This window comes from Setaria italica, chromosome VII (genome assembly GCF_000263155.2).
Source record: "Setaria italica strain Yugu1 chromosome VII, Setaria_italica_v2.0, whole genome shotgun sequence".
In the NCBI taxonomy this organism is placed as follows: Eukaryota; Viridiplantae; Streptophyta; class Magnoliopsida; order Poales; family Poaceae; genus Setaria; species Setaria italica.
Window position 1 is genome coordinate 17002238 of NC_028456.1, and position 14919 is coordinate 17017156.

The 14919-nt window shown below is 40.0% G+C and overlaps 1 protein-coding gene across 1 annotated transcript; it reads left to right on the forward strand.

Moving 5' to 3' along the window:
- The first annotated feature begins 206 nt into the window (after positions 1-206).
- Positions 207-9593, forward strand: LOC101753172 (methyltransferase-like protein 13). The gene is made up of 16 exons (XM_004975310.4): positions 207-664; positions 1853-1954; positions 2081-2147; positions 2560-2741; positions 2849-3109; positions 4108-4191; positions 4293-4340; positions 4432-4496; positions 5543-5591; positions 6288-6516; positions 7254-7375; positions 7526-7606; positions 7682-7756; positions 8600-8724; positions 8822-8972; positions 9090-9593. The coding sequence occupies exons 1-16, from the start codon at positions 269-271 to the stop codon at positions 9270-9272; spliced, it is 2220 nt and encodes a 739-aa protein (XP_004975367.1). The 5' UTR covers positions 207-268; the 3' UTR covers positions 9273-9593.
- Positions 9594-14919: the final 5326 nt, after the last annotated feature.

A 14919-nucleotide genomic window follows, 5' to 3' on the forward strand; every position in this document is an offset into this window, starting at 1 on the left:
AATGCGCAGCCGGAATAAATACTTTTTTTTTATCTAAGAATGAGAATTAAAATGTTCCCACTCTCCGAACGGGCCTACTTTTTGTTCGAAGAATCTGGCTAGTGACTATGATCTACAGCGTTCATGATAGATCGGACAGTCACAGAATACTCTGACCCGTTTCCTCTGTACTAGTCTCGCTCTCAAAGACATCGGTCTCCATTCTCCAACCGGTCAATCCTCCTCCACTTCCGACCATTCCTAAACCCCTAAACTAGGGTTTCCGCCCATGGCGACCACGCCGCCGCCGCCGGCGGCGTCGATCCTCGGCACGCTCGGCGACTTCACGTCGCGGGAGAACTGGGACAAGTTCTTCGCGCTCCGCGGCACGGGCGACAGCTTCGAGTGGTACGCGGAGTGGCCCAACCTCCAGACCCCGCTCCTCGCCCTCCTCGGGGACCGCGGCGCCGCGGCGGAGGCGGATGCGGGGGCGGGGGCGCCGGCCCCGGAGATCCTGGTGCCCGCGTGCGGGAGCTCGGCGCTCTCGGAGCGGCTCTACGACGCGGGGTTCCGCCGCATCACCAACGTCGACTTCTCCCGCGTCGTCGTCGCCGACATGCTCCGCCGCCACGCGCGCGCGCGGCCCGAGATGCGCTGGCGCGTCATGGACATCACCAGCATGCAGGTACGGCCCGTGCGCTACATCGACTGCGGTGTATGGGTTGGCTTGGCTTGTATAGAGCTTGGATTTTGGCTTTGCTGGCGGTGCTGTTGCCTATTGCAGGGATAATTTGGGGGGCATTGATAGTTCCGTAGTTGTTAGTTCGTTAGATGAAACTTCGAAACAGTCACATCTATAGTACTATTTAGATAAATCAGAGTTGTGAATTTTGAGCCTGCTGCTGATGTTGGAGGTACGGTTAAACTTTCTGCATTGCAAACTCCTTGATCGGACATGATATTATTATCATATCGTTGAGATGCTTTTGATCACTGAATGTGGTATCAATGTAGTTTTTTTTATCTGAGTTCACTGTCACTTACTCCCTCCGTTTCAAATTGTAGATCGTTTTGCCTTTAGAAATACATAGATTTTGCTATGAATCTAGATATACATTATGTCTATATACATAGTAAACTCTATGCATCTAGAAAAGCCAAAACGACCTACAATTTGAAATGGAGGGAGTACCTGGCATGCCAACTCTTGATTGTTGAGCTCAAATGCTTCTTGGTCATTTGAGCAGGCATTGCATTTAATTCAGTTATGTTTGGTTGACTTGGGGTTTATGAATGAGTTGCAGTGCGTTTATAAATTGTTGTCACCCGAAGGCAGCTTACAAGAAACGCGCTATGGTTGTTGATTCATGGTTTCTGCACCATAATAAATAAATCAATCCAGAGGAAGATACTTTCTTTGGTTGAGATTCTGAATGGCCCTGTACTATACCTGCTTGGCATTATTTTGTGATACCTCTTAAAATGATTTGTGAGCTTTCTGCATTGCCTAGTTCTCTAAATTTTTATGCCCTACCTATTTATAGTTTGTCTTTGACCCTTTCCTGTAATAATTGCTGGCTGCTCCTAAACTTAACTTTATCTCACACGAAGCAACATATTTCTAGTAAAAATTACATGACATATTAAATTGTTTCTTTGCAAGTCCTCGATGCTATGCTTGCCAATTTTTTATGCTGTATCTCTCCGTCATTTATTAATACACATGCTTGTCAGAAGTACTTTGACATATCTAAATGCCACTTTGCACATGGATCGTCTGGCTTCATACCCGGAATTTTTCCATTATTGATAAATCCAGAAACTCTTAATACATATTTCCTATCAACACTAGCTGACGTATCAAAATTACCAGTTTGCGGATGGGTCGTTTGATGTCATTCTTGATAAGGGAGGACTGGATGCTCTTATGGAGCCAGGGGCTGGGACAAAACTGGGGACAAAATATCTTAATGAGGTATGTTGGTGGATTTCTATTGAACTTTAAATGCCTCTTTAGTTGTTGTAATGGATATATCCCTTGGTCCTGATGGAAATGCTATTTTCTTAATGATATTTATGACTGAGCAGGTGTCTTTTGCAGGCCAAGAGAGTTTTGAAATCAGGAGGGAAGTTTGTGTGCCTTACCCTTGCAGAATCCCATGTTTTAGGTTATTTTCTATCAATTCTCACCTTCTCTTTACTTTTTCATATTTAGTTTTTATTAACTTATTATGCATCTCCAGACTTCAAGACTTGAATTTTTTTTTTAGATAGTTAGGAACTTTCAACCATGCCACTTTGTTTTTCAGTATGTGGTTTTACTGAGTTTTTTCTGTAATTACAAAGAGAAACTCTGACCATAAATATTTATAAGTACATGTTAGTATATACGCTCAAAAGTTGTAAGATCATGGAACCATTTTTTTAAACAATAAATCTGATGTTTTCATGCAGCCAATTGACATTGTTTCACAAATATTGGTGATCACGAAGTTTATAGGTTCGACTACACAGATTCTTAAAGAACAATAATAATTGAATGGTGAGACTTACGATGTTTTCCATTTTCCCTTCTTGCAGCACTTCTTTTGTCTGAGTTCAGATTTGGATGGGATATGAATATTCAAGCTATAGCTAGTGAATCCTCTAAAAAATCTGCCTTCCAGACATTCATGGTGGTCATGTTGAAAGGGAAGATGGGTGCAGTTCAAACAATAAAATCATCATTGGATCAGTCTGCTGAATACTGTAACATGAAACAGGTATTGTTGATTCTTCTAATAAACTGTATGAATAAATCAATGGTTTAATTCAGCTCAGGATATTTGTTCATTTCGTCACTTCTGTCTTCTGTATGTTTGTGCTACAGGCAACTGCTGTGATTCGGGCTCTTGGAAATGAGAACATCATCAGGGAGTCATACTCTTCTGGTGTTGATGTGCTCCTCTCATTGCGTGATCTTCAGCTAGGAGCTATAGGAGATCTGAAAGTGATTGTCCCAGGACGAAGGAGGCAGTTCATTCTTGGTGAACAGGAGACTTCACTCTATTGCTACAAGGCTGTTCTATTGGATGCCAAGAAGCAAACAGAAACATTTGTATACCATTGTGGAGTTTTTATTGTGCCTAAGGTCTGTTTTATGTTGTCAATTTGCATTGTTGCTTTCTCAGTATTTACTGTTAGTTGTCTAACTGAATCTCCCGCCAATCTTCTCCTTGATCTGTTCTGTCTTGGAAGAAACAAATCTAATAAGTGGATGCATTATCATGATGAAACGAATTTGAAAATCTGGAGGAAATTGTAAACTAGTTCTGGGGTGGGGTGGGTCCATTTCCATTTTCCTCATCCACATTCACTTTTTTCTGATGGAAGCCTTCAACCTATGCTCTTCATACTAATCTAAGTGTAAATGCGACCTTAAGTAATATCCTAGTTCTGTGTACACATACACAATGCTTATTTGCCTGATGTGATGAAATGGTGATACTGGACGAGAAAAGGCAAACACCAAGTTACTTAAAACTATGTAGTATTTACGAATCTTGCTAAAGCACCTTCAATGGAAGTAATTAAGTGGGTGGAGAAAATAAATATCATACAAATATGTCAAGTCAACCAAGTCAAACTACAGTGCATGTGCTGGGGATGCTCACTATTGGAGGCCTTTTTTGAAAAGGAAAAAGAAAGAGAGAGGCTCTGTAGAAAAAACAAAGAATTGGGACATGTGCTGGTGCTTGCTTGTGAATTTGGACAGAAGTTTTAGATCTGGAAGGACAAGAACAATGTGAAACAATAAGCACCAAGGACAATGAGTGATAAACAAGCTGCCTCACAAAATCGCTGTCTTTGTGAGTTTATAGAAGAAAGGATCTCTGGCCTAAGGATAGATTCTCTCTTGCCTGGGGAGGATAATGCAGCAGAACCAACAATGGCATATCCGAGAAGCTGAATTTGATTAAAACTGTGTTTTGCTGATCAAACTAATGCTGAAATATGCTTGATTAAATGCAAACAAACTGTTGGCTACGAAAGGATTTATAGTAACGCTTGCAGCTATAACTGTTAGTTAGGAAATAACTCATAGTTCCTTGGGCTTGAAAGTTGCTAAGGAACATATTTCAATTTCAGGCTCGAGCTCAGGAATGGCTATTTGCTTCAGCAGAAGGACAGTGGCATGTTGTTGAAAGTGCAAAGGCTGCCCGTCTAATTATGGTACAATTATTACGAGTGCAAACCCAGCGTTATTGTTACATTGGTATTTATGATTATGTTGCTGGGTTTCATTTTACCTGCTCATAATTGTATTATGCTAGGTTTTCTTGGACAGCAGACATGCAAATATCGACATGGATATTATTAAGGTGGTTTTTATTGTTACATTCTTTGGAGATTGCCGAAGGCTCCTATTTAATATGTTCCCTATCCTAATATTATTGTTTTTGTTATTTCCAGAAGGATTTGTCTCCACTTGTTAAGGATCTAGAACCTGGAAATCCTGAAGAGGAGGCCCCTATACCGTATGTTTCAATGCTTTCTAATTGGATTTTCATCGCCATTTCTTATTAAAGTATATCCATTTGCAATGTTCAGACACTATTTAATTTAAATCAAAATTATTTAACCAAGATCTTAAATTTTGTATTTTGTGCAAACAAGGGTTTTATCACTAACCAAGGACTACATCAAGGTTTTAAAGTTGGTTAGGAATAATGGTTACATGGTTTGAATAGAGGCCCGCTGATGCCAAATAAGTTTGATTTGTGTTTCTACTTGTGACCATATTTTTAGGAAAGATAGGGACTGGGCCAAGCTTAGTTGGTGGGAGCCTTTTCGACTCGAATTTGGGAGTCAGTTTCTTCTTTGTTTGCAGTGTCACCTAGTTCCTCGTATGTTAGTGAAGCTTCATTAATTTTTGTTAGGTAATATAAATACTGTTATGACACTCCCCCACAAACGGGAAGAACAAGGATGCCCATTGGCCAGGGACGTGTCCTGTGCATACTATGTCTGGATCTTTCGGTGCTAGATGGGAGAAGAAACCAGACCGACATACCTGATCTCTGCAGCCCCTGGAGCCTCCCCTCCGGAAGCCAAGTGTTGTGTCACTGTCACTACCAGACGGCCCAAAACTCATGTACAGTAGCCAACAGGATCTGGATCTCCAACTAGATCTCCAGATCCGGTGAGCTCCAACCCCACGGAGCTGTCGTTGGCACCGGAGCGAGTGACGATGAGGTCGAGGGCTGGAGGACCTTATGCCACGGTGGCTGCCACAAGTCCACATTGCAAGCGCCAGGCAGAAAACCATGCGTCCCCTCACATCTGAGGCCAGCGAGGCCATTGGAGGCGAAGGGGAATGACAGCCTAACCGATGGGAGAACCTGAATCTCCCGCCTCCTTATTTGTGTGAGTTGAGGAGTTGAGGTGTGGGGAAGAGACACCAGATAGCTGCTTTTTATGCCAACTTAAAGAAAGAAGCTAGAAGAGATAATACCAAAAGGGCAACTAAACCATTTTTTTCGATGTTTGATCTTCTGGTGATGGTATGTAAACAATCCTGCAGGTTCATGATGGCTGGTGATGGTGTGAAACAAAGAGATATTCTGCAAGAGGTAATTGTAAATATCTTTTTCTTCTAAAAGCCATTGATTGGTTGGGCTAGCTGTGGAGTTGATTAGGAGACATCCAACCCAATCTCCTCATTTTACTTCCCCTGTTCCATTTTATAAGATGTGCATGCAGTTTAAGAGTCAAACCTTGTAATCTTCAACCAACAATTAGCCTCACGTGATTAAAATCTTATATGAAAATGGTATCAGTGTGTTCACATTTGAAAGTACTTTGTTGTGGTTAGAATTTTGTTGCTAGAACCATTGTAGTGTAAGAGAAACTAAAAGTCAAAGCCTAGTTTTGGAAACTGTGCTGAGTCAAACCATGCCTTATATTTTGAAATGGAGAGAGTAATATACAGTAAAATGTGACAAAACTTGAGTCTGTAAACCATGCAACTCCAATCCTGGCTAGTTCTGCAATGAATTGGAAGATTCAATGTTTGGGCATCATCAATTGGTGGGTGGACTTAAATTGGTTTTTTATTTGAGGAGTCAGCAATGTTGTAGCATACTTGCTAGAAATGCACATGCCTGCTATTAGTTTTCTGAATGAATGGAAGTAGGGATGCTGACATGAAGACTAAGAAGTGAACTGTGTTGATACTATAACAGTTCACTTAGCTGTAGTGTCTGATTACAGTTGAGCTGCGTACTTGCATAACCTTCTCAGCTGACCTCTTGTGTTGCATTTGGAAGGCCACCTCAGAATTAACTGGTCCAATGGTTGTGGAAGATGTTGTCTATGAAAATGCTGATGGAGACCAAGGTTCCATGCCTGAGAAAATGTTCCGGCGCCTTATTTTTGGAAGAAGTTCTGGCTTAGTGCAATCTGAAGCGTTGCTAATTAGAGATCCTCACAGTGATGAGACAGATAAAAAGAATAAAAATGCATCTGCAACATCTAAAAAGAGAAGGAGCAAAAAAGGTCTGTACCTTTTTTGGTTGCTTGCTATACCCATTGCTTTCATTGTTACTAGCTGATATTTTTCCTCTCTAGGGTCCGCATATAGATAGATTTTGTACTTCCTTAAAGTCATAGATCCACAATCTGAGAGTTTCTATTAACTGATAACTCATTTTATTTTGTGGAGAGGACATCATGTACCACATATTCCTATATAGCAGAACTTATCAGCTATCACTTCTAGTTCTTATGGCTATGAGCTGTAGCTAATTTTCAGTCTATGTATTTACTTTGTGAATATTTGTTCAGTTAATACATGCAGCCACAATTGTTTGGAGGGCAATTCATCTATTGGTAGTGGTATGGCGGATGTGTGGTTTACATTGGCCTTTATAATCTTTTGCTCCCTAAGAGTTTCAGAAATCCTATCAAAGTAATCAATGCTTCCCATAATCCAGAATTGCTGCAGAAATCTGTATGATTTTGCTGCTTTTCTGATAGCAATGCTAGTTGATCTTATAGAATTGTAAGCACTATATTCACTTGATCATAGAAAGAAGAATGATGAATCCCCTGGTTCTCTTCTATTGAGTTGATGAATGTTGGAACAACTACAGTTACCTGATTCTTGTTGTTTCATCACTTGTTGATTTTTCTTATATTCACCAACTCAATAAGCTATTCAAGATTAGGCACTAATTTGCATTTGTTCTTCTGTGGTTTTAAACTCCAATTGTTGGTGTTTACATGACATGCAGGATCCAAGAACAGTCTGAGAGTTGACCATAGCTTTCTTGGCAGCTCTTATCACAGCGGTATCATATCTGGGCTTTCTTTAGTTGCATCTGCTCTGGGTGCTGCTTCTACATCTGGAGAAAAAGTAAGTCTTATGCTTTTATTCTACTAGGGTTTGACTTTTAAGTAGTTGAACTGCCATTATTGTTGAACCAGCTTCGTTGTTGTACAATTAGTTCTTAATTTTTTGTGTATGTAACAGTTTTGTACCTTACGTCCGATTCGCATTTTGTAGGTCAGCACCACTGTTATAGGCCTTGGTGCTGGTTGTTTCCCAATGTTTCTCCGTGGATGTCTCCCTTTTGTAGATATTGAGGTAACAGAAAAATAAAAAAACTTTCATCTTCAACAAATGATTGAATGCAGTCATCACACTTCTCAAAAATTACAGGTTGTGGAGTTGGACCCCTTGGTAGCTGAGCTAGCAAAGAAATATTTCGGTTTTTCAGTGGATGAACAGTTAAAGGTGGGTTGTTGTACTCCTATAATAAGAGAGCTAATCATACTCCTTTGAATAACTTGGACTTCAACTATTTTCCATTGATATTTGAAAATTTCCCTCCATACCACTGTTTAACTAAAACTTTTACTGTATACCAAATTGCCAATTGAAAGATCATTTGCCCCTGTTCCATCAAAGTCCCATAAGGGCACAATGGCAGAGATTAGAGGGAGTTATGGAATGGTATGAAAGTATCATGCCACGACTAGTATACCATGGATGCAGCAATTATTTAAAATCATTGTCTGATTTGCGTACCTGTTACTTTGGAATCTAAAGTTGATCGAACATACATGCCAAAATACCCACTTTCATGGCAAGCTATAACATTTTTACTCTGGTCATAAAAAGGTGGCATTTTAGGTTACCTGCTAACTAAAACATACTTATCATTTGAAGGTGGTTTCGCCGGATTTGTCTTGAAAAAAAGCTTCATAATATTATAATTTCGCTATGATTTACAAATACATTACAAAGTAACTAATCATTAAAGTTAAATTTTGAAGATTATCAATGTCTAAAACAACATTTTATATGGACTTTTTATTTTGATCTCAATAATTTGTTAATTTCCATGCAACACTAAGTAACCACAATAGCACAGGGGAACTGATAAGGTTTTCATTAGTAAAGCATGCTGAATGGTCTTATTTCTTGCATTTCTGTCGTGATATTTTTAATGATGACGAGCCTAGTTTGGAACTCAGATCTCCCTATTTTCTTACTGATGTGTTCAGTGTTCGTAATACAGACCATGTTTTTCTATCATTGAGCTTCATTGCATCTTTCCGACTTCCCACATGTTAGGTGCATTTGGGGGATGGAATCAAATTCGTTGAAGACAGTGTTGCTGCAAACCATTCTGTATCAAATGGCAGAGGCAGCAATGCGATCAAAATTCTTATCATTGATGTTGATTCATCTGACCTAAGGTATTGCTTTTCCATGTCTCTCTCAGCCATTGTATTGCCATTCTTTTATCAAATGATTTATTCTCAATAGACTGACAGCCAATGGTTATTCCCACAGCTCTGGGCTGTCTTGCCCGCCAGAAAACTTTGTCGAAGATCCTTTCCTTCAGAAAGCAAAAGAGTTCCTTTCAGACGGTGGTCTTTTTATCATCAATTTAGTCTCACGATCATCTTCAGTTAGGGAAATGGTTGTTTCAAGGCTTAGAGCGGTAAGATGTCTGATGCCCTTATGGTTTACACTGCATAGAATCAATAGTAGGAGAATCAGATGATACCTCAGATATCCAAATGCAACACCATTGCTTAATTGCAACTTTATTTTGTAGGTCTTCGAACACCTGTACTCGCTGCAACTTGAAGAAGACATAAATGAGGTTCTATTTGCATCCCCAAGCGAAAGATACCTGGACGTCAATAACCTTGATGCAGCAGTTACCAAATTGAAGGACTTACTCAAATTTCCGGTGGATGTAGAATCGGATATAAAGAAGTTGCAGAGGCTCCAGTAACAGTCTCACCTGATGCTGAACATCCATTTGCATCCAACAGATTTTGAACACATCTCAAGCTTTTACCCCCCAGAAATTAGGATGAAATTAGCTAGGCATGCCTGTTTTCCCATATTTTTTTCCTAGCCAACTTTTGTATGGGTAAAACAGTGCATCTGTACAGATTTACAGGAGGGGAGTGGAGACAATAGAATGTTCATGATGAATGGCCTATGTCGGTTTACAAATCTGGGCAAATCGATGAAGGTTGGATTGATTTCCCAAGCTTGTCTGGATGCCTGTGAGTTGCTAAAAGCAATCCTCAGATGTTTTCACACTTCAGCTTATCCTTCAGGTGTTAGATCAGATGAACGTTCGCTAGATACCTAAGTACTGAACGCTTGCCGAGTGCCAGCTGTTGCGACGGTGGTGGTTTACCGGGCGGAGCAGGGAGAACAACGATGGAGGCGGGTTTAGTCGTATAGAAGCTTGCATGTGGATGGATTTGTGTAGACTTAGGGAGAATTTGAGTTCTTTTTTTTGAAACGAGGGGGAATTTGAATTCTAGGATTACTTGGAACCTGATAAAAAAAAAAGATATGGGGTGGTGTAGCATGTGACAAACGTTTTATGTGAGTTCCGGTAGTAGATTGCTTTTACTTTGCAGGACTTCTGTCACTGATTGGCAGATTTGTGCCATGTTGTACTTTAGGCCAAGGATAGATCTTCACAATCTCTGAGACTCACTTTAGACCTCACAGGCTCATACCTCTCAACTAACAGATCTTGGTACCCTCTACGTCAACGTCACCATGTTCATGAGAACCATAAAAAAATATTCAAATCTTGTTTGCGTTTGGTAGTAGATGGTAGATTCCCACGGGACTAAATTTTATTCAAGCGGTGTACTTGGATGTTGAACCGCTCAAAAGCTTCCTTTCCCTACCAACTCTTTTCCAACAGCTTTGCTATCTTCGCAGTGAGCTGGCATTCGAACCTTGGTTTAGAGAACGATATCCACGGATTTATCTCGTATCGATGATCAGACAAATCATACTCCATCGGTTTCAAATACGTCTTACAATGTTTGTCCATTAAATACATCATGAGTGCAGTACAGTGGTGATTTCACGCTATACCCCTATAGTTAAATGTTTTGAAAGAACAAAGAAGAGAAGTTATGGTGCCATACTAGTTAATTAATAAAATTATATTTCACACTAATTTTTCTTCGAACTCATACTCCCTTAATAATGGGAAAAAAAAAGAGTTTTGGCCTTGGCTCGGTACTTTCTTGGTTAATGTCCATCGTGTCCTATATGCAAACATATTGAAATGGGGATAGTGTTCATATTCAGTGTGTTAAAAAAATTGGAATACCTTTTCAGATACAAGAGATGGAAAACTAAATAGTAAATGTAGTGTTTGCATAGTCCAAAAGACATTGCCTACCACTGATCATGTGATGGATTTTTTTCCCTCTTGAACTATGAGACCGTCGTGTGTCATATTTAAATCAGCATAACATAATTCCTAGTGGCAAGTACATAATCTTTTGTTTCTCCTTGAATATTTGATTGAGAAGACAAGACGATTGATCTAAATACGAAAAAGACATTTGTTTATGAGTTCTCTATGGCAGCAAAAGGACCATTTCTTGTACTTGCTAGAGGATGTTTAGAATTGCAGCTCTGATGTAACCAAGATTGCAAAAGATTTAAAAAGAACAGGATGCGGTACCATGGTCACTTTGACCGACTCCGAAGCAACATATGAACACCAGACTTCAGTCTCATGACTCGAGGACAGGAAGAAGAAAACGGGATTTCTTAAAAGAACAAATCAAACAGAAAATGACTAGGAAGTGCAGTATGTTCAGGCCGCTACGATCTGCAGACTATAAGATTTAGACTTCATAGCATTTGCCATTACAAAAAAAAAGCGTTGACCAAATATCTCTACTTCCTTTAATCTGGTTACACAAGATTTCACCAAAGAATGAAGTACAACTCGATTAATGCAACCCAGCACGTATTATAGACTTCTCTCAAGATCCTGATGACTAGTCAAATTGGAAAAGAAATGTTGGTTAAAAACCTGGAACTGTAAAGGTTGGTCAAATTTGGAGCAAACTTCGAACATGTTGGTTCAAATTCCACTATTTAGCTGTAACAACTTGGTTTTGTTTTAGTATCCTGCTTTTAGTTTGCATGACTCTGTCATAACTGATTGGTAAATCTGTTTATTCTTGTATTTTAGGTGAAGGATAAATCTTTAAAATTTGTACCTTATATATCTTGTAGGTTCTTACTTCTCAGCCAACAGATCCTAGTATAGCCTCTGCATCAGCTTATACGCGTTTGGTAGTATAATAATAATAGATGGTAATATAAAAAATAAAGCGGTGTTAGACCAGTTCATCATGTCTCGTACACTACTGTACATGCTTATCAAATCAGTCCAGTATTGGAGTGGCGTACTTGAACCACTCAAAGCATCCTTTCCCTACCTAATCCTTGTAATCGCCTTCGTTGTCTTCACAATGAGCAGGCATTCGGACATTGCTTAGAAAATTAATCCATGGATTTCATCCTGATGATCGTATTCAGATATTTTAAGAAAAGAAATACATTTGTCTCAGATTCGGAAGGTGGATACTGTATAGTGTGAAGTTACATAATCCAAAACTTTTCTCTTAAAGAAACTGGTACCAATACTTAAATGGCCCTATCATAATCCATGCAGGACAAACATATCATTGTTTTCCTCATCCCTTGGTTCCCTTGAAGATTTTGATTGCGGTAGGAAGACAAGATGGATCTCAGTACCAAAAAAGCATTTGTGTTTGGGTCCACTGTGAGTGTGACAGCAAAAGGACCAATTCTTGGACTTTCTAATAATTCAAAGTGGTGAAAAAATTGGGGCATGGTTGCAGACATGCAGCTCTGATGTAAAGCAAAATTACAGCAGGTTTAACAGACCAATGCAGTGCCATGGTCAGTTTGACTCACCAAAGCAGCATATGAAATACAGATTTTAGTCTCCTAGTGACTTGACAACATGAATTAGGTAGGAAGAAAAGTTATTCTTGAAAAAAAATAAAATGACTTTCAAATGCTGTACAGGTTAATACTTCTGTCTGTATGTTACAATCACAATAGATGTAAATACCGGTGATGGTGTACAGCATTTGCTTTGGCAAAACTTTCGCCTCTCTTTAGAAAACATAATGATAATGCTTCAATAAAATCACTCAAATATCCCCTCAAATCTTCCAAAAAAGCGTTTATTAGAGACTGAGGGAAGAGGAACCCTGACTAACTCATTAAGCACAAGTGGGCTCGGGTTAGGCAGGGCTGCTTCCCTGCACGAGTTGACTTCGACACAAGTGGGCTCGGGTTAGGCAGGGCTGCTTCCCTGGACGAGTTGACTTCGACCGGGCCTCCGTATAATACCTAAATCTTCTCAAACAGCGACTTTATAGCCTGGAGAAGCGTGATGTATAAGACCATTCAAACCTGAATCTGTCGGAAATATGTGTTTAAATCTACCGATATAAATATGAAACATATTATGTGTAACCTAGTGCTACGTTATATAACCTAATTCTAGTTACAAATAGACAGGCGTAACCCACAATATACTCATATAAACGGTGTGTAAAAGCAACATGAGCAAAGCAGACGTAATCATATAAAACATCATGTAACATGTAACCACTTTGAAAATTGTGTAACCTGCAATGGTAAGAAACCAATTTATAGACTTACAGATTAGCACTCCGTCCTCGTGAAGGCTCACTGCAAGGTTACACGGTGCAGTGCAGATCAAAGAGGTGGCAGCGCAGAACGAAGTCGATCGATTCGAGCGATCGTGTAATTGCACTGCCCAAAAACCTTATTGTCGTTCCTCGTGCAGGCTTCCCAACGGCAACGGCTTGGAGATACCGCTCACCCTCCTCCTCGGTGCATGCCAAGGAGAAGAGCCGGCGAGATTCGGTAGCTCAGTATCACAACACAAAAATCACCAGGTGGAAAAAGGAAGAGAAGAAGGAGTTCGTGGGTTTCTCGCATGTGTTTCCTAGACATCTTCAGGACTTATTATAGAGGAGATGGTAGCCCTCTGGTGACTATTCCTACTATAAAATTGCCCCACTAATTGACAGTAATAACTGCCTAGTTAACTCAGGATCAAGGTATTGATTGTGTGCTTATCACCTCTAATGACTATTGTCAAAAGATTACACGCAAACGGCAAAAAGGTTACACCAACTTGGCTGCTCGCTGCGTCACAAGCCACGCGGTTGGCTACGCGAAAAGAACACGAATACGCATGTGCGTTGTGTAACTCAAGTTCCATTTTTTGCTTCAGTTACGTATTCAGAGAGGTGAGTGTGCGCTCCTATTTAAGTTGATTGCACCAATTCAAACTAGCACTATGTGACTATTAAATGACATACACTCTTCCTTTGGGATTCCATTAAATGGTCCTCTTCCTTTGGGATTCCACTAAATGAGCCTATCTATAGATCATTTTTCCAACTGAATCATCATGGCGATCAAGTTCTTGTTGAATAAAGCATCTAAATACTTTTTTTCATCCAAATTGGCTGCCACGCAAGCTAAACACAGCTATCAACTCTTAAAATGCTTAATTACATGCCTGCTTTGCTTGTTTAACATTCAACTTTTTGGATCTTTGAGGTCAGGACTGGAAGAACTACTACTGGATATATTGTCCTTGGAAGATGGAGCTCGAGGAGGTTGTCATCTTTCTGATGGCCACTGATTCCTGGTGTTTTCTTCCACGGCATACGTGGTTTTGACTTGTACTCTCTCGTACCCCGTTGATGCCGGCTACCGTATAGGGACATAAAACGGTTGTTTTAACCAATGTATGAGGTAGCGGGTTATGGGATTTAGCGTAGAGCTGTGCTCAACCGTTATAGTCCATTATAGTGCCACTATAGCCCGCTAACTAATACAACATTGTTGTAGCGGCAACTAACCGCTATAGCCTCGTTATAACCTACTATTTCGTACATTGGTTTTAACAGATCTCGAGACGCCAATGCAAGAATTTTACTCGGGTCCCCTCGTTATGTTATTCCAAGGTCCGACCGCTATAGCCTCGTTATAACCCGCTATTTCGTACATTGATTTTAACAGATCTCGAGACGCCAATGCAAGAATTTTACTCGGATCTCCTCGTTATGTTATTCCAAGGTCCGGGAGACCTGGTCAATCTTGGCACAATTAATAATGTTATCTTGCAAAAGTTAACCCAGACAAAGACGGCAGGGGTTCCTGGATGACGCGGCACAGGTAATCTCGGCAGCTCATCGTCAGCATGCAACGCTCATTTAGGCTTCTGTCACCCTTAGATGATTACTTAACTTAGCGCCGGCACAAGTAATCGATCAGTCCATCCAATCAAAATTGAATTATATATATATATATTGTTTTAATATAGTGTCTCGACAAAAAAAGAACGACAAGAGGTGTGTACTTCACCTATAATCAGACATTCGGATTTAGGAGCACACTTGAATTCTCATTTATAACCTTGTTACTAGTGTAGTAGTTTAGAATGCTCTGCTTATACTCCATCCAACCACATTTGTAAAGAACAATAGAGTTCCTTCTTGGTAAGTATTTTATTGTTTTAA